This window comes from Corvus cornix, chromosome 5, assembly GCF_000738735.6.
Source record: "Corvus cornix cornix isolate S_Up_H32 chromosome 5, ASM73873v5, whole genome shotgun sequence".
In the NCBI taxonomy this organism is placed as follows: Eukaryota; Metazoa; Chordata; class Aves; order Passeriformes; family Corvidae; genus Corvus; species Corvus cornix.
In genome coordinates, this window is record NC_046335.1 from 36,037,633 (window position 1) to 36,064,369 (window position 26,737).

Genomic DNA, 26,737 nt, shown 5'->3' on the forward strand with positions numbered 1-26,737 from the left:
AACATAACAGTATCAATCTACCACAGGATAACTATGAACCAGCAGCACTATATAACCACAAACAAATGCAAAAGCAAGGCTTTCCCAGAAGAGGTAAAAAAATAAAGTTATTGTAGAGGGCAAAACATCACCTGGAACAAAGTACAGCTCTGTCTACTCACACTCAAGAAAGCTGAACGCAAGTAACTCAAGCTGGAGTAGAGACGACAAAGACAATAAATACTTCAGTGACCAAAGGGAAGGAAAAGATAGCACAGACAGTTTAGTATATCAAAACAAAGACTGACAGGGCTTATAATAGTGTTGCACAAATGTACAAGTCATAGTGGAGAGGAAGACATGGAAGGAGCAATAGTGTTTAAACTAACAACTCCATGCTGGCACCAGAACAAATGGGAATAAACTGGTCACAAGTAGGGCTAGGCTAGGGATTAAAATGCTATTTCCAGCAACCAGAGCAGTGGGTTCTGGAACCCTCCCAAGAGGAGTAATGGGAACAAATAGTCCAAGTGGGGATTTAAGACAAGGACTTTTCAGTTTATGAAAGAGATTATCTGACATGGTACCAGAGGACTGGACATGAGACCCATGAACCCTCTTTTAAACCTACATTTCCATTAACTGAGTCACTGTGGCAAATTTGGGCTTTGTCTTCGTTGTCTGAAAGTGCCCACACAGGACCCAATTAGTGCCAACTAGGATGGCAGCCCTTATGATACAGGAACCTATAGAAACAGAACCAGGCTTACCCATATGCTCAACACAAAAAGCATAGACTCCAGCTTTAATAGGCACTCTAGCCCAACCTGACCTCTGGTCATAGCACAACATGCAAGGAAATCATGTTCAAGCCACTCATGGCCCCTCAGGTGTTTTGCCAAGGGACCACTAGAGCTGGCATACAAACCATTCTTCCAGCGGTGGGTGGAGAACTCCCTTCAAAGCTAGTCTATATCAAACCCCAGGGCTGAGCATCTCCCAAACACTCCAGCCTCTAAGAACTCACTACTCTTTCATGAAATCCTGTTAGTCAGGTACTCAGAGGAGAACTCTGCACTGCGGGTGCTGCCTGCAACAACCACACAAGAACTACCGGCCAGCTTAATGAGGCCTTTTGGACAAGCAAAATTAAAACCCAAGGGAGGCAAAATGACAGAAAGCAAAAGAAATATCCAGGTTTAGCAGAATCTCCTCACACTAAGACTGAAATTTTCATGCAGCTTTGGGCCCTATTGTAAAAAGTAGTACTTATAAAGACAAAAGCAATAGGTCAAACTCCTACAGCTCTGAAAACAGATGCATTGGAGGGAAAAAAACTGACAGGTCCTGATTGATAACCATGCTTGAGGGAAGCTGCTCAAGGAAAACTGCAGCAGCAAAGGCTGCAGGGAGTTACTGCTTCAAAACCCTGCTACGGCAGAAAAGGCACATGTGGCTGCTAGAGCAGGAGATGGACATGGTTAATTGACTGGGAAAGTTTAGCAGAGATTAAATTAATGCAAAGAGCTCAGAGCCCAGGCGTGCAATTCTGTTACCAAGGGAAGGAACCATTCGGCTGGAATTGCAATCCATTTTCAGGTCAGAGCCTTTCCCAAAGGCAGAGTGCTCACCCCTCATCTGTTCCTCTTCTTCTGTTCTGAGGGGTGCATGGAGGAGAAGGTAGATGGAAACAGCAGCCTGGGAAATATATTGTCCTTTGAGGGCCAGCCGTGTTTCAACTTTGCATGGTGAGAGTGTTTTGCAGTGAGAAATTCAGAAGATGTGTCAGGAGATAGTCTCTTCTAACCCTAGAACTCTGTGGATAAGTTAGCTGTGGAAACAAAACTAGAAAGTTAGTAATAGGGGAGAAGTGACTTTACTTTCAGATCTACTCAGCAGAATGAGTACCTGAACCAGGTATGTTTGCAATCTGGTCAGGTGAGAATGCCAAGAGTTAGTTCCTGTGGAATCACAGCAACAACACAAAAATATATATTCAAACAATAATTTTTTTAAAGTAAAGCTGACTGCAGAAGATAGGAAAGATACAAACACAAACCACAGACCAGGTGACGCAGGTGATCTTACGCAGTGATGTGCTGCCAACATTTTGGTAAGTAGCACCCACGACGGCATTCCTTTCAGCTGGTGTCTCATTTTCCTCAGTAAGGGAGGACTAGATCTGCGAGCTTCTTGATTTCCTCTGCTTTAAATACACATATTTACAAGTAGCCACATAAAACTGTTCTCACACCACCGACTTTGAAATCATACTGAACAGACTGTGGCATAGCATTTATGTTTTGAAATGCGAAAGTACTTGCCACTTGGTTCATTTCCACGGTAAAGTCTTTGCATCCCAAAAATGCCTTTATCAGCTCTGGGCATAAATCACTGCCATTAGAGATGGTTTAACAATAATTTTTGGTGAACTTCTTCCATCAGAACCAGGCAGACAGTCTTAACTCACTTTTCCACTCCTCAGTTTGGTCATGACAGTGCTATCAAGGAAGGATTCCCACTCGCCTTCAACACATCACTCAACACCAAAAGCAAAGCAATCTTGAGTCAATGGTTGATGGTGTGACTAGTGTGACCATCACCAAGTCAGACAGTGCATGCCATTCTTCCCACAGAAGAATGGAGGAAATTACACCACAAAAGGGACTATGATGCTTAATTAAAGCATGATTATAAAGCATTTTTCTGGCACAAAAGTGACCCATACTCTACATTACAAATAGCATACTTTTTCTAGTTCTTTCATGCTGGAATCCCCTGAAATCCTCATTGTAGGATATGTAAAGAGGAAATTTCATGTGGGAGAAATTTCATATAGCTCCTTTCTGCTCAGTTTGAAGAAATCTCACTTGGCAGAGGTATTCATAGCAGGCCAAGGTAGACTTTTGCAAGTAAAAAGACACTCTCCTTTAGAACTGTATTCATACATAAGTTAACTACATTTTAGCAACATTCAGGCTAGTCAGGCTGAGTAGAGAAAGCGCTAGAGTGAAACCAGACTGTGACAATGAGTTCATGACTTATCTATGTCATACAACAAGTCAGGGGGCAGATTTAATTTAGTAGGCGCTCGTCTGCCATGCTGCAACCACAAAACAAAGCTGCCTCTCCCTGTGCATAGAGGCAAGTCACTGAAATGAGTCTGGTTCCAAGACAGCCCCAAAGTGAATCACTTCATACTCCCCATCCATGCATCACCTCATAATCCCCATCCTCCTCCAAAACACTCAGGTAGATCACAGAGACTCAATCCTTCCAGTCCAGAAGCCATTGAAGACTTTCCTCCTCATCCTGTATGAGGGACCTGAAACAAACCTTTCATTTTGGGAAATGACTCAGGAAGAGCACGTGAGGAAGCAGAGCAACAAACAACACATAAGGTGGATATAAATCCAGATAAAGTATTATAATCATTAAAGGGTTGCTGCTCCCTGAAGGTTGGCAAAACGAAGAGAGTTAATTAAAAGCAATCTCCACACAGTGCTGAGCCAGCCTGCCCTGATAAATCAGCAGGCAGGACTGCGCTCATAGAGGTCAATGGGGGAAAGAGGTTGGGAGGCAGGGGAAAGCAAGGAGAAGATAAAACATTTAGCTGAGACTACTGACAAAAACAAATTGGATCTGGTGACAGAAAATGGAGAAGAGTTTTCCACATTATTTCTCCCAACGACACTATTTTGTTAGATTTCGACCTCGGGAATGCCTGTTTGCCACCAACATAACACCAGTAACCTGACTGAGTTCCCTTTCATTTGTATCAGCACAGGAGGAGAGAGAAGGGAGAAGCATTTGGGGTCCCATCCTCCCTGGGGAGGTGTTAACATCGCTTTCATCCACATGCAATTAGATCACTGGAGGGTAACATCACCAACGTTAACAGAAGCATCAGTTTTGAAGAAGCACATCCTAAAAACTAAAGGATCAGTCAGATATGACGAAGCAGTAGAAGTTCCCATCACCAACCCTCACCCATCACATCTCACATACCTCATAACTTGTACTACCCCAGCTATAAAAGGTACTAGTCTCCAAATTAAAATTGTAATCCTGATTTAATCCACATTTCCCATCAATAGGAATAGGTTAATGAACTGAAAACTTTGAGAATAAACAACCCATAGAAAACACAAAAAGCTACAGTCTTCAAAGCAGCTTTTAGTAGTTCAGAAAAAAAAGGCAAAAGTAATCAGGGTAAGCTTGTAGATACAAGTGGGTTCATGATATGATTTCTGACATTGGACACTGAGTAGTGATTTTTCTTAACACTCAGGAGAGCAGCCTCACACACTATGCCCACCAAAGGAGTTTAGCAGTAAAATAGCTTTATGAACCACTGTTTCCATTATTCCTTATTCAAGCTGTACAGGTTTTAAAGTAATCATAAACATAAAATATATTTGCCCCCATCATTGACTAAACACAGTCTTTCAGGAATCAATATTGAGACTAAACTACTTGAACAGTCACAAATCCATGGATTACTTTCTTCAAAACTGTTCTTGAAGTGGAAGTGGAATGAAAATATAAACACTACTTTTCCCTCGAAGAAATAATATTAACTTTGTGTCTCCACAGTAAGTTTCTTTATCACAGTGTTCATTGGATAGTGAATTATCTGGGCTATAACTCCAGCCATTCTGATTTTTCTCCCAACTCTGTGACTAGTCATGTGAGGTTGTAGATCCTTAGGAATTCTAGAAACTCCAAAGTTCCTAGAGCCAGACTAAAAACTTCACAGCCCTGCGACACAAAGCACTGAACTGGTGTTCACTTACTCTTCCAAAACATGAAAAGCACCCAAAACATTTTCAAGAGGGAATTCTGTTCCAACAGCCATAATCTATCTTCTTGTGGCTCTCATGAAGCCAACTCAAAGCATAAAAGCAGCATAAGCACTGTACTTTGCATTTTGGCAGAAATAGCATGCCCGCATCTGATCAGATCAAATCAGCCCTGCCAGATGATGCGGTAGGGCAGGCTGGAATTAACCAACTCAGGGCATGGCCTTATTTCACTGCTCTGCACCTGATTTTCTTTGTACTATTTAGATTTTTGAGAACTAAAAGGCAGGAAGCCTTAAACCATGTGTTGGTAGAAAATTTAGCACGATGTCTTAACAAAGGCTTTGTATCTTGTATCACAAGCAGGAATCTGAGAAAAAACAAAGGGGAGAAACTAGAAGTTACATAGAGTTCCTTTCTTTTGCATACTAAAATTTCATATATGTTACAGTTGGAATTTTATATTCATTCATGAAAATTATCAGAAAGCAAGTAGAGAGTATCAGACTAATAGAACTCGAGGTTTTATGTGAATGGAGAGATGATCCTCAGGTTGGATCAGTTCTGTCACAACAGACTGTGACATTAAATATCACTTCCAGCCTTTCTCACCAGAAGAACACTGATGTAGTCAGTGTCACCATCAACACCTGAGCAGGAGACTCTCTCTCAGCTACAGCTCAGCAGAACATTAAATTAATGTATCAGGATTTGGCAAGCACACGCTGCTGATCACAGCCACCTAGTGCACACTCATCAGTACCCATCCCTACCCTGCTCTTGATGCTCCACTGGCTCCCTGTGAAGCCTCCCCTCCGACAAGGCTGGAGTGCCATTAAAACCTTCCATGCGGCTGGAATCATAACTCTGACCGCACCCGGCTCAGGCAGGTAACCTGAAAACTGAGACACATGCTGACATACTCCTGCTATTCCCATACTGGAGAGGATGGCGGTGTGAGAAGGATATTTGCCAGCAGCCATTGAGACACTGCATTATTCTTTTCTGAGACATATGCTGAGAATCTGTGGTTAAAATATGCTCTGCTAGGAAATAAACCATATATAACAATTTTTTTTTTAAAGTATCATGCTTCTAACAATTTAGGCTATTAAAGATAAATAAGGATTTAAAATTTTCGGTATTCAAGCACTCACTTATGATATTTGTGTTACATGTCACTCAGTTTAGACAGTAAAAACACACCGTGCAGTTCTCTTCTTTCTTTTGAAATAAGAAAGAAGAAAAGAAAAACACTTTCTGCTTCTCATGTACTAGTCCAGCATATGTGGGTTTGTTCCACAAATTGTAGAGAAGTTTTAAAAGAAAGAAAGAAGCACTTCCATCTGAAAATTTTTGGTTTTAAAAAAGAAAAGTATTCTGAAAGTATGATTCCTTTTAGATTTCATTGATGAGATGACTTTCCTTTCAAGAAACAAACCAGTGCAAAAACTGAGACCTGCACTAAGGAAGTGATTAACACTCCTCAGTCTCTGCATCCTGGGCAAAATTGCCAGGCAAAGCCAGAAGAGCAGCACAGTCCTAATGAAGCCCTCAGAACAGGCCTCAAGCAACCTTGCCTTGGTGCTGCTTCTCTGCACATGGGAGTATGTCACCCCAGACAGGGAAACCTCAGATCAGAGGTTGGTCTCTCCAAGGGAAAAAAACATCAACTCCCGGAACAGATTCATTCCACTCCTACAAGTCCTCGGGGATAAACAATACAGGAATGGTTCTTGCTCAAGGCAACATCACATACAGACAACACAGTGATGAGCCCAGAATAAATACCAAGATTGTAAAATTGATCTACTGAGCAAAGAAATTCAGCTCTGACATGAAAGACAAATCAGAGTGAGAAAATTCCAGATTCATCAAATTACAATCCTAAAAAGAAGGTTTATTCGCAGCCAGTGGGGGATTTGGAATGCCTCATTTCAGAACAGCAGAGGTACAGCCAACTGTCATAAGCTGCAGAAGACAGATATACAAGATGGACAAAGTCTGCTCTTGAGAGCAACCTTCAAATACGATGCTTCCAGTTTTAGGAAAGCAGAGGAAGAAATCAATTTTCATTAGGCTCCACAAAGGATGAGCCGCATTACCTTCCCCATGACTCAGACTGACACAGATCCCCACTTTGCTTTGTGTACCTTTCTTCTGTGTAAAGTATTCCCACTTGGACACTGTGAATCCTGTCTAATGGGTATCATGCATCCAGCCCATTGGACATGTGCTTACCTTGAAATTATAACACCCTCCAAAAAATCATACCTTTGGGCCACTGTAGCACAACCCAGACAGTTCAATATTGCTTTCACACAGCACAAATAATATGTTTTAAAAACTTTTTCTTCAGTGGCAATTTTGAGATACAACCTCCATCCATCCACACAACTAGACAGACTGTGAAAGACTGAAAGACCAACAAAACAAATTACAAAAGCACTGCAACAACTAATCATGCATAAGTGACTGGTGGAACCAGACATAACACTGTAACAAGCAACATGCCATTTATTAGAACCTCTCATATTAAAACCAGCGTATCCTCAGGTCTTCTTAACCTGCCTTTTCTGCCTTCCAATGACTTTGGTTTTATACTTATATTTCCCTGTGTAAATGCAGTAACATTCTTCCCGTTTTCTCTGAAAGCTGCTGCTGAGATATTAGAAAATACGGTTTTCATGTGGACAACAGTTTTCATTTGAAGTGTGTCACACTAGGGCTCATTTATGTTTTTGAGTAACATCAGAGCCACACTGGAATTGCTGTAGAGATTTTGGTACGTGGTTTAATGTGCCCAACAAACCCTGTTCTGTCAAGCAGAAGAAAATTCCCTTCTGTAAGGCCACATTAAAATCACCTCCACATCACTTGTAAACACTGAACTGGCAACCTGTCTGTCTATTTTATTGCTTCCACCTGCTGAAAGCAGCACTGCACATTATACTTTCACTTTAATATTAAAAATCAGCAACCAGATACTTATGCAACAACATCCAAAAAAAAAAAAAAATCAGTCTTCATCAGCACTTAATCAGGACATAGGGTTGTTTCAGGGATGTGTAATGGGATACAGGACCTTCCAGTTAAGAGTCCCCAGCCTGAGTTCAAGCCAGAATAATCACTAATGAAATATTCTTGCCATACAAGACCCCAAGACCCATGCTGGTCTCTTGCCAATGTGAAACAGGGATGCGAACACAGACCACTTCTTCACAGGTGTCTCATGACACAGAATTCATCATCACAAGGAAGGTCATTTGGCAGCCCAGAGGTCGGAGTTGGCTGTCAAGGCAATTTTATCTGAGAGGGTATAGCAATTGAAAACCCAACTGCTGCTGTGTGTTTGCAGTGGGAATGCAGAGACAGAACAGGCCTGGTAGATCAGCTCTAGCACTGTACACAAAAATCTGCAATGATCTGTTCCCCAAACACCTGGCAGAGAGTAAGTGTCCCCAAGCACGTCAAAGTTATCCAAGAATGCAGTCAGCATGTAAGTGAGCTAGCCTACAGCTGAGCCTGAGTTAGCTTTTGTCCCAGAGGCTGTCCTGAGCAAAAGGGAGAGCACCAGCACTGCTGAACTACTGGAAGGCAACAGCCCCTCTGGTGAGTGTCCACGCAGAGCGCTATATGGCATGAGGTATCTCACATGCTGAAATGGCAACAACCTAGCCTATGTTCCACTTAGTGTGTTTAATTGACAACCTGAAACAAAAGTCATTTGTGGGAGTAAAGACAGAGAAGGGGTGGGAGGAAACCAGCTCTGCTTCTAGACAAGACTGTGTAAATTACAAGGTCTTAATTACATTAAATGCATTACGGTACCATATGCACATCACTAATAAGGCAGAGATGGAGGAAATGGGACTAAATGCTAAAACTGGAAGCTGAATGCCTGCATTCTAGACTTCATCATTTAGAGACATTCTGAACCACTTTGTCCTAGTTTAGCCATCCATAAAACAAAGCCAATAATCCTTTCTTCACAGGGGTGTTGAGAGGTTTAATTAATTAATGTTTACAAAGTCCACTGAGATTTCTGACTGACATTTGAAGTAATTCAGAATACTTTTTAAATGCATTTGTTTCTTCTACTGCACCATTCAAATGTCTTCATATTAAAATATCCAAAGGAGGAGAAGATGGAAACAAAAAATATGGAGATATGTACACAAACTAGTGGGAGAAAAAAAACAACAACAACAAATTCAGCACTTCAAATCCACTGCTGTCCCATCAAAGCTGTCAGAATACTGACATTTCTACAGATGAAGAAGCATGTGCTTGTCCGAACACCTGCCACCTTTACCTTGCAGATCTGTTAAACTTAGATCTCACATATTTTTGTCTGTAGCACCATGTTGGTAAACAACAAGCTACTAAATGGCAGAAATAACAGGCAGTCACATCAGGTTGATTGGCTCACCGGAAGAAGTGAAGAGGAGAAGAGCAAAGGGATGAAAGCACCAAAAGAGAACCAAAAAGTGATAAGAGAGCGCTGGACAGAGAAAGAGGCAAGTTGAGTAAAGAGAAGCCAATTATTAATCAGGGACTCCATGCACAGAGCTATTCTATGAAATGCATTCCCACAGATGCTCAGGTACTGGAATACATTATTCAGAGAGACTAGTCTAGCATGAACAAGGCCACACGTGTGTCCAAGTGCCAGAGACAAATCGAATATTGGACACTCTTAAACGCACAAGCACACACAAGGAGCTGCTTGATACCTGAGCTGGGATTTCTCAGTCCCTACATTGTCCCCCATCTCGGAGCAAAACCTTTGTGTGGCCGGTTTCTGTAGGGGGCGTTTGTGGGTTCTGAGATACAATCAAAACGCAGACAGAGGAAATGCAAATGTCATTCAGCTCCCGTTCATTGTCAGGAAGGACACATGAGGATAAAAAAACTGTGCACCGCATCCCTCCCTTATTATGTGTCCTACTGCTTTTGTCCTAATTTATCCCATGCATAATTTATTTACATGTGTATTGTTTCCCGATCAGCAACTTTAAAGAATAAGTGAAAATTATAAAATGTTTTATTAAACAAGTTGTCAACAAAATTGCAGATGGTGTCAGCCAGCCAGTACCAATTCTGCTTCCTCCACATAGCCTTAGTACTTAAGGCACACAGAGAAAAGCGAACCCAGCACTTGATGTCTATTGTTTCCTCCTCTCACACCCCCCAGGGGCGAGGGGAGGAGAAGGGAGCTAATTATAAATGGCCTCATCCTGTCCTCCCCGACTTTAGCAGCAGCGGGATCGGGCCCCGATTCATTTCGGCACAAGCAGCCCTTGGGCAGGATCCGCCGCGACTGCTGGGAGCCCCACGGTGCCACGAAGTGCGAGGCGAGGCGGCAAGGTCCCGTCCGCCGGCGGGGAGGGGGGGGCCGGGGCCGCCAGCCGTGTTCCGTGGCCGTGGCCGCTCCCGGGAGCTCCCCGCCTCCCGTCCGCCGTCCCCAGAGGCCACCGAGCCCGGGCTTCCCCGCTACCGGCAGCAGCCGCGAACGGCGCACACATCCGCGGCTGCTCCGTGCCCAGGTGCGGAGCCGGGCGGTGCGGCCCCGGGGTGCGCTGCCAGCGCCCGGGCAGCGCCCGGCGGTCGGAAGGGGCACCGGGAGAAATCGCTCCCGCCTGCACAAGCGTCAAACCTGCCGTCGAACGGGGGGGAACACGCTGCCTCTTCAGCGCGGGTTTCAGAGCGCGTTCAGTCCCTCGCCACCCACCCACGAGGACACTCGGACTTCTTTGATTAACCCCCTGCAACTGCGCTCCCCTCTCCTCGCGGATTGTTATACGCGAGAGGGCGAGTAAATGAAAGCAAAGGTTTTTCTGCCAGGACGGAGCAGGAGAGCTGATAAACATGTCAGCACCCCTTCCCAGCTCGAGGCTTTCTTTTCCCTCCGGATCGTAGAGAGACAGCGGCAGAAATCCCTGGAAAAACCTTCAAGCGTTTTTCCAACTCCAGCCGGAGAGACTCGAGTCGGAAAGAAAAAGAAAAAGAAAAAACCTCGCAGCCCTAATTTCATCTCACAAAACTCAAAGGTATAAAAACACCCACTCAGCGCAGCCAGAAAGTGCAAGCGAAGCGTCACCGCCAGGTACTCTGCTTCCCTGCTTTACTAGCAAGAGCGCTGCCCCCGTTAGCAGGGAAGTCGTTTGAAAAAAGGTTAAGACAGCTCCGCTCCCCACATACGGTGCCAAATCCCACTCTCCCTAATGCCTTCGGGGATTAGCGGCGTGCGCTGCAGACCACAAGGAAAATAAAGGACGCGATCCAGAAGACGACAACCGGCTCCCGCGGTGCCACTCAGAAATCAGCCTTATTTCCAGACCGGGAACCCCGGAATACCTCCGCAGCAGAAGTACCTGCCCCCTCCCTTCCTTCCCTCCCTCTCTCAAGCTGAGGTCAGACCCCGTCCGTGCAGCCCTCGGCGGCTTGTGCCCGCTCTCAAGATGGAAACACAATCAACTCTCTTTGCCACTTTGAAAAGCGAAAGCCTGTCATATGCAAAACAGATCTCCGGACTTCCTGCCCAAAATCAGCGACCGGCAGTCCCGAGTCATTCATTTCACCCAAGTCTGCTTCCCTCCCTCTCCTCTCCGCTCCCTCTCCTGCACGAGCGCCGAGGCGCACGGGCAGAGCCCCCGCTGCCCCGCTTTCCGACCACCCAGCCGAGAAGCGAGGGGGGTCGCTTCGTCAAGACATCCCAACTCCCCAAAGATTGCGGAGGCAACTCCGAGCCGCCGTGGGAGCGCGGAGGCACCGCGCACCGAGCGCCCCCGCGGGCCGGTCCGTGCCCCGCCGAGCGCGGTGGCGGGGCCAGCCCGCCGGGGCAGCGGGGGCAGGACGCTGTCAAGTGCACGCACCCCCGCGGGACGCGGCCGCCGCCGACCCCGCGCTGCACCCCGAGCGCGCCGGGCGGGCTCCCCGCCGCCTCCCCCCGCCCCGCCGCCCCCCGCCCCGCGCCCCGGCGCCAATTAACCCAACAATTTTTTCCTCGTTAATTTCGGCGCGAGCCGCGGGGATGTGTTGCACAAAAAACGAGCGAGTCGCTGGGGCAGAAAGGAGGGCGGGAGGAGGGACCCGCTGGGAGGCTGCCGGCACCCGGCTCCGGCTGGCAGCCGGCGCCGGAAAGGCGCCTTTTTTCATATTTAAACCACGCGGAATATGTACATTTTTGATTCCTACTTACGCTTTCAGGGGGTTGTGAATGACAGTCGCCATTTTGCTACAATGTAACAGAATATTGTGTCTCGGAGTTCTAAAGGTTCGCTCAGGGGAAGCGGGCAGCCAATGGCAGCGCGGCATACCGGCCCGCCGGCCAATGGCGCGGCGGGGGCGGGGCCCGGGCGCTGCTAGTTATTAGGGGAGCTGTCAAAGCCCAGAGGTCACTCCCTCTCCCTGGAACTGGCGGCGAGCAGGTCTTAAAGGGGCAGCGCCGCCGCCGGGGCCGCCGCCGCCGCGCCGGGGGGCACCGCGGGGTCCAGCGCGGCCGGGGCGGCACTTCCCCACCCGCGCTCCGGCCTCGGCTCGAACGCCCCGCGCCGGGTGAGGGAGAGCCGGGCTCGCTCCTCGTCCCCTCGCACCGCCGCCGCTGCCCCCCTGTTTCCCAGGCGGCGTGCCCCGCCGGGGAACGACCCCGTGCCGCCCGCTCGCTCCGCTCGCTGCCCGGCAGCGCCCTTCCCGCGCTGCTTCCCTGTCTCCACAGCCGCGCTCCCCGCCAGCTCTCCGCGAGCCGCCGGTTCTGGCAGCGGCTTCAGGGCAGCGCCGCTCCCGCTCCCCCTCCCCCAGGAATTTCCCTCTCCCTGTCAGTCATCCCGGCCCGCAGCCCCTGCGCCCTTACATAACGCGCGGCGGCCGGACCGCCCGCCCGGCCCTACACAGCCCCGCTCCTCTCTCCCACAGAGCAACTTCTGGCGCGCCGGGAGCCGGGGCTCCGTCTCCGTCCGGCACAGGGAGCCGCGGGGAGAAGAGCCCTGACCCGCGTTTCACCGGACATGCAGCCCTGTGATGAGACAGGAGCCGGAGGCTGGACCCCGGAGCGCGGCAGGGAGCAGGCAGAGCCCACTCCTGGGGAGGCAGCGAACTCCAGGAAGTCTGGGCTTACCTGCAACTAATTAAAGGAGCTTGCGAATGAATGATGGAGCATGACCCAAGTGATTTAAGAGGTGTCAATCCTGATCTCACAGTCAGAAGTAAATCCACTGAAGTTCACGAAATCGCTCCAGTGTAAATTAGGCGCCAACAAGAGCAGAATCAAAGAATGAAGTTTTCTCCTTGTCTGATAGTAATGTCAACTTTGTCAGCTCATACTTTTCTCCCTCTCTCAAAGGTCTCGTCTCCCTTCAGGCATCCTCTATCCCTCTAAAAAACACAAACAAGCACCACCAAAACCAAGCTTGCATCCCCATTCTTTGCATCTATACAACCAGAAGAAACTCAACTAAAGACAATTAAAACACACGACTGTCAAAGCAATAAAAGGGAGGAAACTAGAAAAACAATTTTATTCACAACAAATAAAAGAATGGAAGTAGAGATGTTTGTGAGTTGCTAAGAAAAGCAGATACAGCAATCTTCTTGAGTTTGTGGGCTGAACTTGAAAAAGTAAGGACAACCAAAATCTCTCTTGCTCAACTTTTTTACAAAATAAAACTTTCCAGTACTGGGGCAAAAGAGAAGAGGAATGGAGAACAGAAAGATTATAATTATTACTCACAGCGAGGACAGGGATACAAGTGTAATGTAGCAGTTTCCCATTCATTAAGGATTCATCAGAAGCTTGCAAAAAAGTTAATATTTAAGGTCTGTCTAGGGTCCCTCTTTCCGAAACATTGCCTATTCCATCTACTAGGTCAACTTAGGTACAGTGCCAGGCATACATCCCTGGAGGGAATCATCTCTTCCATCAAAGCAATCTAAGCCATTTGGTTACAGGCACTGCTTAGGAGAAATAAGCTTTCTGTCAGCTGGAGAGTTGCCAAGATGCTGAAATCTATCCCAAAACAGTTCTGGGAAGTAATCTTTAAGAACATTTCCATTATCATATTACATTATATTATTTAATATCGTAGTGGTCCAGGTGACATTGAATGCGACTTCAGACCCTCCTGCTCAGTACTCTCACTGCTCACAGGAAAAGCTAACCACAAACTGCCGACTTGTCATAAGCACACAGTTGATGTGTGCGCTGCAAAGAAACAAACGGCATAGCATGCACCTGAACTGGCGACCATGGACTAGCAACCTACACCCCCCATCTCGCTACTACGAGGGTTTCTGGTTCGACTTTTCTTGTTGCCGTGATATTCGCTTAATGGAAAACACTTGAGCACTTACTGTAGGATGGACAATATTTGCTTGTGGGATAATAATGATTTTGCTTCACACATAAAAAAAAAAAGTAGTCTAGGACTGCATCACACTGCAGAACAGTAGACAGATTTGTGTTACTGAGAGAAGGTACCAAAATCCAGCCAAGCTCTAGAAAGCCCTGAGATTTTCTAATGCAAACTGGTGACATTTTCAGATAATTAAGAAACCCTGTTTGAGGTCATTTTTAGGAGTTTAATGAGTCCCTCTGGTCCTGTTTTGTTGGATATATAGGCCCATTTCTGCTCTGCAGGCAAAGAGCTCTTGGTGCAGCTTGGCAGGGAATGTATTGCAAAAACGGGATTAAGCCACACATGCTTCCCTGGCTGCTCCTGTTATTCAGACGTTGGGCCTTTATCAGCTACCAGCAAAAGCAACAAACAGTGAGAACAGGCACAGATGACCTTGGATTGTTGACAGCCCTTTTCCCAGGCAGACCCCACGTTCCTGGCTAGGAGAACCAGTCAACAGCACTGCCTTGCTCAGAGGAATCTCCAGGACACCCAAGGACAGAGCTGCCATATCAAAGCAGTGGGAAGTCTCACCCGCGGTAACAAAGACATCAGGCTTCACTCACGTGTCCATGTAATTTTCCCATAGTGTGTTTCATGTAGAATCCCACAACAGTTAGATTACCATTTTAGCTGAAAGAAAAGGCACAGAGCACTGACTGGCATTTCACTTGTAATGAACTAAACTACTTGTTTATATGTTCACTATTTGCAAGCAGGGGGAACATCACAAACCTACATTAATAAAATTTTTATGCCACACCATAGTTACCTCCATTTTCACGTAAACACCAGTCCATCATTGGTAGGTGATTTATGACCTAAATTTTAAATCAATTTCACTCCTGATTTTAGCATACTGTAAGTCACTAATCAGTAATATTACTCTTGTTTTACATCCTACAGGACCAACACAGCTGAAACACACTCAGTTACATATACACTAAATTATAACTTCAAGATTTTTACATTTGTACTTAGTTACCGTTAGTTTTATTCACACTCACCTGAAACATAGCAAGGAGGCTGCAAGAAAATGTAAATAATTTAAAAGTATATGGCATAAAAAACCCTATGTGGGCATATTCTTAACAAGAGCTTGCCAAATGTTTGGACAGCCAACACATAAATTTTGAAAAAGTAGGGGAAGTTTTGACATAAATCTATTGGCGTAACATCTAGAGTGTTAACACAAGGCCAAAGCATGCTGGACCTATAGGGTTAGAGTGAGCAGGGCTTCAGAAGAGAGTCCACCACCTCACCTCCAGCCCCTCTTACAGAACTGCAGCTTGTCTCTACCCAAGTAGAAGAAACACAGCGTCATACCTTCTCAGTGTATTGGGAAGTGCCATGTCTCACGGATCATAACATTGCTCTTCTGATCCACCTCTGCTCCAAACATTTTTACTATTTACATAACACAAGTGCATTGATACCTTTTGTGAGGTCTCAACAATATTCCTGTTCACCCTGAAAAGCCTTATATTAGCTGACAATATTTCAAACTGTGAGAGAATTTTTACCTTGTATTTATTATCTTCTGCTTTCCTTTTTATCTTGTTAAGTTTCAATGTAGAGTTGCTATTTTCTGGAGGGAGGGAAAGTTAGGTTCTTATTACACATTCCTCAACTCTTGTGAATTGGAAAGTGAAACAAACTAGACACCGACATTAAAAGCCACAAATCTAATTTTGCTGTGGAGGGAAACATAAAAAACAAACCTGAAAAAGAAGTGGCTTCTGGTAGTTTAGCAACTGTTTAATATTCTCAGATATTTCCGGTGATTTACAATTTTCTTTTATTCATATATATTAATATTCAAAGTATCAGATTCATATAGATCTAAATAAGAGAGTGTGCTGTAATGTAGCTTGTTACAGCAAAACAGGGCCCCACATGCACAGACATCCTGCAAGAGATTTGAAGCCTTAACCCCTTTTTATTTATTAAAGCTGTGCAGGCATCTCTCATACACTGTTTCTTGTCAGCCCTCCTCCTCCCTTTCTTTGATCTTTACCAATAGTTGCTTAGAAGAAAGAGGAGGAAAAGATATCAGAGTATCAATGTTACAGACTCAACACCAGCCTTCTACAGACACATCTCCAAAAAAATTTACGTAGTCAGCATAACAAAGAGAACTATGCAGCTATACCGTGTAAAATTGGCGCCAACAATTCATTCTTCACAACTTTGGGAATTATATTCATGAAAGGGACTTCAAATTTTAAATTGTTTTTTAAGCAAAATTTCCCCTCTAAACTATAGCAACAATTCTTGGATGTCGTTAGTCTGTCTTGATTTCAGGCCTGATTCTGATTACCCAGCTTTAATTTTTGTATGCACTATTCAGTTTTCTATCAAGTACACCTGAATTACTTGTATGCTGATGTCTGGAATCAAGCCCCTTTATTTTTTAACGGGATGTTCCAATAAAATAAATACATTTTAACACTTCAGAAGAGTCTCTACTAGTAAGAAGTACATGGGGGCCTCTATCTGAAGCTTTCAAAAATTTGGAGAGACAGAAGTTGTGTAAGTTTCCAGAGTCTGGCTCAGGTCTGTCCCCAGTTTAACAAACTGCTGAAAATCTACTTAGTGTGGCTGCCAGAAGATTCTTTGTCATGCATTGTTTTTAAATTTCCCCAACAATAGGAAATAATGTTATGAACAAGCTGCTTCAAAAGGAGAGTACAAGTCTTTCTGGTAGCCACTGCAAAACCACAGTAATAGCAAGAAAAGGAATCTAATAAAACAGACACACGCTCTGAAGAACACACATTCAGTAACTACAGTTGCCCTCTCCTTGCGTGGAGTCATTGGTAAAATTTAGATGGGACAAAACTGAGTTCCCATCATGAAACACATGATTTACATGTCCAGAGACATGGGTCTGTCTGCCTTATTCCTTGAGTAACTAGCTGGGGAGGGGATAAAAAAAGGAAAAATAAAAGGAAAAAATAATAAAGGAAAATAAAAGGATAAAGAAAATAAATAAAAGAATAAATTAAAAAATTAAAGAATAAAGAAAAAGGTGAACCCTTTGGGAGTCCTTTTCACTCCTTCCTGCATTAAAGGTAGGAAAAAATGTTTTTACCTTACATCCATCAATGGGACACAGAGGTGGCACCTTGATTCATCTGAAATTATGCTCTCTCCATCCTCCTATTCCTAGTGCAAGGATAAAAGTGAGTTTCTAAGGTGACTTAAACCTTGGAGGAAGCAGGTGGTATAGTTTGGGCAACAATCAATAGATGATCTGACCTCCCCCAGAAAAAGTTCCTCATTGCTCCTCTGAATGGAGTCCAGGGATAGTGTCTACCTAAGGCTTTAACCACCTTTAAAAAAAACTTCAAATGTGGTCCCAAAAATGGTACAACATGACTTCCTCTTGCCCATGAGGAGAAAATGGAATGTAATACCTTGCTAATCAATATTATCTCTAATAAGCACAGAGCACACAATATAATTATGATTCTAAGACGGGTTTAACATTTGGTTTGAGCATAATGACTAGCACCCTACCTGAGAAAATTAACAGCTGAGAAAAACAAACTGCCATACCCATCCAAAGAAAGTGCTAACTTTGAATCTGCTGTTGATTTGAACATCTTCACCTTTCCTTCCTTACTGATGACACCACCTCAAAGAAAGGAATGAGTATTTTGCTGTGACTATCTGCTTACTCCACTATGGAGATTTTTTTTTAATAGAGTAGGCAGAAGTGAGCTGTCCAGACACAGCTTAAATGTAATGACTGCAATTGTGTTTTTTCAGTATTCAAGCTTTCTTGCTTACAGAGTGAATTTTGGTCTTTGGAACAAACACTATCATAAGTAGGCTGCTTTTGTAGCACATGCAGGAGTTATACAGCTAACAATAACACCAGTCTTTTTAACTACATGGAAAATTAGATTCAGCATGAAAATATCTCACCTGCTAATGTTTGGGGGTTTTTTTTAGTTTAATATTATTTGTGAAATGCTTTTAATTTCAAGGGGGTTTTAAAATAATTTTAATAACACCTTCAATGGTTTCACCCCCTCTTCCCTATAAATACAAAAGAATTCTAGCACTGCATTCTTTAATTTTTTTCTTTCCTTGTTTTGTTCCATTATTTTCAAAACAATCTGCAACTTAAAATATCTTCCACTTTGTAAAAATTTAAAGTAAGAAAAATAAAATGTGATGGGTGGTTGCAGTGGAAATAAAACATCCACATAAACAGCAGTTTAGAATTAGTGAGGGGATAAGAAGGCACTAGCTCATTTTATTGCATTGATTGGCCAAACACCAGAGGAAAATGGTAGTAAGGGGGAAATAAGACTATTTTAGCTATGTTTTAAATCCTGTTAAATAGAAACAGCCTCAAACTGTCACAGAACTGTTCTTCCATTTCCCATCCAACTTTACCTTGATAGAGGAAAGAAACAACAGAAAGCTGTGGATTGACCTGCCCAAAATACCAGTTTAGCTCAACTTTAAAAGTTGATGCAAATTCAGTGAACAAAAGCAGAACTGGTATAACATAAAATGATCCTGGGAACCCATCAGAGTCAGTTATTGCTGTCAGCGTCACAAGGGAGCCAGCCCTGATTTACTTGCTCCCAAGCCTCCCCAGCTGGAGCCTGTGGAAGTGATCTGATACAAATTTCTCCAGGCCAAACAGGATCCCAGGTCAGAATTCAGAATAATTTTGCTGGACTTTTTAACAGAGATAACCACATTGGTAAAGTCCCTTACATAAAACCAGCATTGCCACACGTAGCGTGTTATTTGTTGGGCTTTTTTGTTTGCCTCTTGTTTGTTTGTTTTTTAAGCAAAAGTGGATCGGCTTTGCTGTCAGGACATCTCCTTCGAATGCAGTAGCCATTCCTCCAGCAGGAAGCTCTGCCACACAACTCTTGCTCCAGCCACTCTTCTCACACATCTAAGCCCTTGTGTCAAGGCTTCTACTTGCTCAGGCTTTTGCTAGAGTTGACAGGCCTTTGCTGACACTGGTACTCTGTGCTGCCTCAGCAGAAAGCACCTAAGAAGAACTTGTCAAAGTTTATTATGAAATTCCAAGCAACAAAAAAGGCTGATGGGATACTGCTTGATGCAAGGCCCAGATTTTTGCTCCCACTGATGATGCTTATTAGGCTATTTCTAAGACTGTCCTTAGATATCTGTGGAATCCCTGTGGAATCCTTGTGCCATTCCAAGAAAGACTCCTAGTACAGGATTTACCAGGCAGATTCTCATCTTTCATGTACATTACCAATAGGGGCCAGTTTCCAGTGAGCCTAAATAGGCTATAGAGGCTCCAGCTTCCTAACCAGTAAGCCCAAGAACCACACACTCCCTCACAGTGCTACAAGTAGCACTCACACATACCTATTTAACCCATCTTCAGATCCCAGGCTGACAGGACAGAAAGGATTCCTACCCAAGAGCTGAGAGCAGAATACAAGTCTAAACACAACATCATCACATAAAACTCCATCAGGCCAACTGTGCCACATGCAGAAAATCCAAGTTCCCTGCCTTGCTATTCCTTCCAGTGCCTGCTTATGATGGACCTTTTCTTGTTTGTTTTAAAGGTCAACAGCCAGCTAGGAGCATGCCGGCCTGTACATTTGAGAAAAAAAACCACAAGCATCTTCAGCATCATAAAAAAACCCCAAAGAAACCCACGAAAGGAAACCTTACAGCACTTAGAATATTTTGGCACCTGTCATGCCCAGGAATGATCAAGCACTACAGTTTTTAAACTGGGCAAAACTTTGTAACTTTGTTTTAAACTGGGCAAAAAAGCTGCGTGTAAGATCAGTCACCTACTAAGAACAGTGTCTTATATATGTTGAATTCTGTACTCACTTGCAAAACCCAAAGGGTTTGCCAATCTCACACATAGCAGAATGTTTCTTCCCATCTGATGTCTATGGCTAAGGTCCTTATGAAATACTATTTAAAAGCATTAGAACAACTCTGATAGAATAAAAACATCTACAAAGAATACTGCAGTTGCTGCTGCAACACTTCAGCTTGCAGAAAGTAGAATAGCTTACCAAATTATCATCTTAGGGAGGATTCTCCCTGCTTGGCTCCTGCAAGCATCAGCATCTCACTACAAAATGCAAGCAGTGGGAATCCAGCCTTCAGGAGCCCTGTGCAACCAACGGCCACAAAATAAAGCCTTATGATTGATTAAAGGTTATGACACTTTGTAAATGGCATAGCAAGCATAACTGACCTGCAATCTTTTCCACTCCCCTTTGGCGCTGCAAGAGCTTCTTATTCTTTCTAAGCCATTGGCTAGTTCTTCTCCAAGTTCTTTTTATTAAAACCTTTTATCTCCCCACACAGTAACAATTTCTCCTAGCAATCATGACCATCCACTCTCATCAATTTTCTAGACAGAGGCATTGGCCAAATCCACTTTGGGAGAAGTGGAAGGATAGCACAAACAGTCTAAGTTGTACTTGCATTTGTTATGGGAGAGAGGTGCTTATTGCTTAAGATCACTCTCATAATCAGACAAGCAATGGTTTCCCTTACTCTATTTATATATTTGGAATAATTCACTAGCTAACACTTTTCCCAGCTAAATGCATGCCAACCTCCTGAAATGAATTCAAACTTCTGGAGCACAGAGGTTACACAACAAGGGTCAGTATGCAAAGCCTAGTGCCAGAGATATGCAGCTGTTTCCCTCACTCACACTCCCTCCTGATTATTGAACATGAGAATCCCAGTTGTATTCCAGACACAAATGCAAGCATGTTATATTCCAAAGCTGGGCGCTATTCCAAATTGGAGTGCTGGGGACATCCAGCTTTAGCCTACTTGTTAGCATAGCACCCAGAATGCTGGAACCATAGGAATTCATTTTGAAATTGCTGTATATTTAATTTCCTCTCCCCCACCCCAATATATACTCTAACCCTCCAGCAAAGCTTTGTTTCCAGTCAAATTCTTACCAAAAAATCCTAAAACACCGCCTTAAAGGCGTGTGGAAGCCCTATGCCATTTTCAAAAATCATATCAAGAAAAGTAGACCCTAGTTCAGCAAAACACCAAGACATTTGTGTACACATAATCATTGATACCATTCATTTGCTAGAGGAGAGCAATACTATTAAATACCTTGTGGAAACAAGCCTGGGAAGAGAAGTCACACAGCTATCAGACAGGACTGGAAAATAACTTAGGAAGCAATGGCTGCTGAGACTTGGATATTATAAAGAAATTATCAAGATTTAGAGGATTCTATGACTAATGCCAAGTCACTAAGTCTAAGAGCCCATAACAATAGGACACCTTGGAAAAGCAGACAGGAATATTTTAGAGTGCTGCAATATAGCTGTGTAAGCCTCAACTCACATAGCCTAAATTCCATATGGGTCCCTGTGTCTAGTGTTTCCTATTAGGTAACTCGGAGAGTTATTGGATTCAGGGGCCTAGCCTTAGTCTCCTTAAGGCTGAACGTTTGGGCTACAGATGTTAAAAACAAACAGAAAAATCCCTGCCAGTCAGGTTCTGTTCCCATTTTTAATATGCAATTCTAACCTAAAGGCTTGGTTCTGCCAAAGTCGCCTTCAACAGGAGGAAGGGTTGTCCAACATTGTCACAATCAAATCCAATTTATTCTGCCAGTAAGATTCATTCTGCATTTATAGTGGTATAAACTAAAGCAGAACATCATCTATGCTTATATAGAGCATTTAAAACATGCATGTTGCTGTTCAGATCTTCTGTGCAAATTTTCATATACTGTTCTCAAAGTCAACCCAGCGGAGAAAGTGGCACTATCTAATGTTAGTGTCAACAGTCGTGACCTCAAAAGAATCAGCATTTCTTTATATCCGTAAGTGCAGAATTTGGCCTAGATACAGTGTTTCGTTATGAAAGAATGGGCTTAACAAAAACAAAAAGACAGTTTAAAGGAAACCTGCTAAGAGCGACGTGCACGCAATTCTGTCCTGCTACACAGCCATTGCTTAATTTATCTGTTAACTCCCCAAATACACAATACGACACGGCGGGTGTGTCCGACTTAAGACGCGATGTGTGTTACGTACGGCGAGTACGTCTGGGCGTGAGGCGTTTGAGGTCGCGGAAAGCCCTGCACAGCACTTCCCCGCCTCTCTGCCCTTGCTCCTCCCCGCCCCGCGCACCTGAGCCCGGCGGGCCCGGCCCCGGGGCGCCCCCGCGCGGCCCCGCCCGTCGGGACGCGCCGGCGATGGAACGAGGGCAGCGTCTCCAACGCGGAGAGCGAACGAGGCGCCTGAAATTCAGCACTCATAAGGTCGAGTGACTCTGTGCCTTCGTGGCCTCGAAATTCTGATGTCTCGGTGAATTTGGTGCGAGGTGTTTTGTTTTGCAAATTTTCTGTAGAAAACACCCGCTAACTGCCTGAGCCATGAAAAACTAGCACCAGAAAGCTGCTGGGACGTAGCAACCAAATTCCCACGGATTGCACCTGCATTTCTGCGGTATTTGTTCCTCATCCGGAAGCCACACTGGCAGCAGGTAGCGGGGAGGAAGACCAGCACACTTTGGCTCTGTGTATTTTCTCTGCTAACATACAAGGGCAGCAGGGCAGTGGGAGAAAGGACACAGTTTTCAGTTGCAGGGATGAATTATAATGTAATCCAGACAAAGGAGTGGAATTAAAGCTGTTAAGAAAATCTTTGTTCTGGCATCTCCTAATTTTTTTAATTTTTTTTTTTTTTTGGGGGGGGGAGGGGGCTAGACTTTGACACCATAATATTACTTCTATTTTTTAATACGTTGTATATATGGTATCATATCTATATATAGCTGTGATGGAGTATTGTGTACCACTCTGCTTTCCCCCACAACCCTAAATATATGTCCCAGCACTAGGACAAAGAGGTTACACCTCAAGACTTATATTTGAACCATTCTTTTTATATACACACACATAAAGTCCCTCTCCAGCATTTGGGCATGCACATGCAAGCATGAACACACATCCAGAGACTATCATTTAACCTTTGAAACCATGCTGGAAGCCTTGGGACAATCTCAAAACTACATCTGAGAACAACTTAAAAAAAAAAACAAACAGCAGTATGTACACAGCATTATTAGTTATTTTCACTTTGCTCTACTGGTACAGAGAAGCTCCTTGAAAGTCATTTTTTGAAGTATTTTGTCTGCTTTTTCTCTGTTCACTTGAAATCATAGTCCTGTTTGTAACACTTAAATTATTCATACAGCAGCCAACTCTGATTTTTTAGGGATGATGATGATGCTTCAGGTGAAAAACAAAACAAAAGGATCAGAGGAACACCTACACATAAGGCAGTGTTTTCATGCCAAAATTTTTAGTCAAGAACAATCAGGTAAGAGAAGAATGAAAAACATACAAGACATCTCTATAAAGTTTAGTATTTTTTCACCATACAATGATCTTTAAAAAAATATTAACAACCTGTATTCAGGATCACCCTGGACTTATAATGAATGTCTCAAATAACATGTGACTTTAGTTACAGCCTATAGAGCCAAAGAAGCCTACAAGACATTTATTTAAGTCTTCAACCACAAGGAAGCCAGTTATAGTATTTAAACTGACTTTTCATAAATATGAGTGTGTCATTCAGTTTATAATACTCTAAAAAAGCCAAAACCAATAATATCATCCAGTGGAAACGCTTTACAAAACCAAGCTTATGATTTCAAGATCAGATCTTTTTATTTAAAGAGTTCATATATTATAGCACTGTTTCCAGTCATCAAAGTAGTTTCAAGCTTATTAAGGAAAGATTATTTCCTTAAATCAGAAAAAATAACCCATCAACAGTTAATGCTTTTCTTTCTTTTTTCCTCCAGACTACAAAGAAATCCACCCAAACTCTTCCTCCAAGAATAAAGATAAACAAAACATTTACCCCAACCAATTGTCTGCAGGGGAAAAAAAAATTTAGCATGCTGTTTCAAGCCCTCCCACTTAGCCCAACTTCAACTGAAGTGGACACAGCTTGAAGGACAGCCCTATGGAAAGGGTACTATGGTGAAACAATTTGTCACTGGCCTTGGCATTAACTCACCTGGTACTACTCTCTAGCACTCTGGAAGCTGGGCAGGATACCTCTGCTGTCACGCTAATAAGGAGCAAATCCGTCTTTTCCGCTCAACCCTCCCAACCCTTCCCACTTCAGCCAGCCAGTGGTTGGTGACAGGGTAAGATGACATCTACCTGCCATCCAGCCTGACAAGAAGCCAGTGACAGTAACCAACCCAGACCACTATCCCTGTGTCCAGGAAAAGGCATGTGCATGTGAAAAGTCTCCTACAGGAAAGCAGGTGGTACAACAGGTTGAAACAAAATGCAGTGAAAAAGTCAAATAAATGAAGACTTGTAATTTGTCCATTAACATCAGAAGTATTAAAGGACATTCTCAAGTTACTGCACCCAAAAATAAGACAGTGCCCGATTTACCCCTCAGATTAGTTTAGGTAGTCATATCACAAGTCTGACCCAGAATACTTATAAATTACCAAAAATTGTAACATGCATATTATTTTGATGCTTTAAGTCAGTTTGGCTCAGCAAAATGAACTGAAGTGCTATGTTTTGTGCCTCTCAGGAGATTTGGTATTCTTAGATAAGAAACCTTTAAATGCTATTCCAGGATTTAGCACCTAATCCCCAATCCCCATTCCATAAAAATAATTCTAGAAAATTAAATAGGCTTTGCATCAGATCTATCAGGGTGTGTCTTCCTCCTCCATGGCCAGTCTTGCCTACTTGTTACCTACAAGTACCTACCATGACGCACAGCTAAACTGGGGCTGTCTGCAGCTTGTCTGGCTGGCAAGAGGAGCGCGCCAGGCCAAGTTACCCCAACAAACTACAGGAGCCAAGTGTCCCACTTCCTGTAACCTTCAGAGATGAACAAAGCTGTGTGAAACTCAGCACAAGAGAGGAGCAGCTGGGCCATCAAACAGGATTTACTGTCTTGAACACTGTTCCACGCAGGTGTAGAAGTGCCACTTACACAGCCAGAGGTTTATGCTGGCCAATTCCTTCCACTGATGCTGTCCATCCTAAAGTTGTCATGCAAACACAACATAAATACCAGGCACATCTCTGAACTCAGAAAACAGAAGCGAAAGCAGCTGATTTCACAAGCCAGCACAGCTTGTTAATGTTTTAAGGAATACTACTGAGGTGACTTTAAATTGAAACGTGTATGAGTTCATTCCTCCTAATGGGTAGGATGAATCTAACGTGTTAAGACTAGTACAGTTCAGATAAAAGAGTATCTGTATCCAGTTGCTTATATCCTTAGATTGTATCTACTGTAGCACCACTAATACAATGTATTCATGGCACACATTCAGGGAGCAATCAGAAAGCTGTGCATTTCTTCTATGCCACACCTTGCATCCTGCAGCTTACTACAGGCCAGCAGCACAAGAGGCCACCAGATTCTGCAGCACTAGCTAAGCCTGAATAAATTATTTTTAACTGCAACTACCAAGCTCTTATCTTCTTTAGGGACAGCCACTTTTTTGTGTATGTGCTGCATACAAAAATTTTAATAACATCTTTTCCAGTCCCTGCAGCACTGCTTGCCAATACCAGCAACAGGCAGAAAGAAATCAGGGCCACTTAGTAACCTCTTTCCAGTGAGACTTTTTCTTTCCATCAAATCATTTTGCAATAATTCAGAAAGTCTGTAACCATTTACTTCCAGGCACATTACATTTCTAGTGTACTCCAAGTTATTTCATCAGCTCTAGAATTGGGAACCTGGAAGTAATGGATTTTTTTCCAAGCTTTCCCCTAAAGCAAGCTCCCCTCAGTCCACCTACTGAAAGAGCACTGTAAGGTGGCAGAGGGTTTCAGTGACTCTTTTCAATTAACCTGCAGAGAAGCTTTGGAACTGAACTTTATTCTTCCCACATAATTGAACTCAGAAGGAGTCATCTTTCCCATTTTTTGTTTTGGAGGTTTTCAGAAGATGAGAGGATGGGGCAGAGGGAAATGAGAAACTGACTCATAAGACATTAAATGGCAGATAAAATGTGTGACAAATTGACATACTTTAGAAAGTCCTAACACTGCATGTACTCCTTCAGCCTCTGAATTACTTATTGCCAGTCAAGAACAAGATCTTGGGATATAACCAGGAATTATTTGAGAGCAGCTCACTATTGAACCACAAGTCAAAGACGACACACTCTGGGCACTGTGCCACAACATAGGAATCTATAATGTGCTTAATTCCTCAATACTTTGTACAGTTTGTTAGAGCTAGGAAAGGCACAAAGAAGGATAACCAGGATGCTCAAAAGATACAGAATAATTTCTGTACAGTCAGTTTGTCCAACGAAAAGTAAGAACAAAAGTCCTGACAACTCAGACTGGAAGAGAGGGCTGAGGTGGATTACATGAGAAGTCTATAATGAGGGATATAGCACTTGTAATCTGTCCTAAAACAGATTTTTGTGTGTGTATGTGTCAAAATTTCTAAAATAAGGTTCAAAATTAACACAGGAAGTATTTCTTCTCATTGTGTAAAAGTTAAGGAATTCCTTGTCAGA

The 26,737-nt window shown here is 43.6% G+C and overlaps 1 protein-coding gene across 9 annotated transcripts in view; it reads right to left on the reverse strand.

Moving 5' to 3' along the window:
- The window catches only part of DPF3 (double PHD fingers 3), a 193,899-nt gene that overhangs the window by 156,925 nt on the left and 10,237 nt on the right, over positions 1-26,737 (reverse strand). The window contains exon 1 of one of the 9 annotated variants that reach the window (XM_039551924.1): positions 11,986-12,148. The exons of 1 other annotated variant lie outside the window; for it this stretch is intronic. In XM_039551924.1, the coding sequence (XP_039407858.1) occupies positions 11,986-12,101 (116 nt within the window). In that variant the 5' untranslated portion in view covers positions 12,102-12,148. Of the gene's footprint in view, positions 1-1,610; positions 7,180-11,985; positions 12,149-26,737 lie in introns of those variants that run through there. 7 more of the 9 variants (XM_039551925.1, XM_039551926.1, XM_039551928.1 and 4 more) reach the window with 7 other exon arrangements.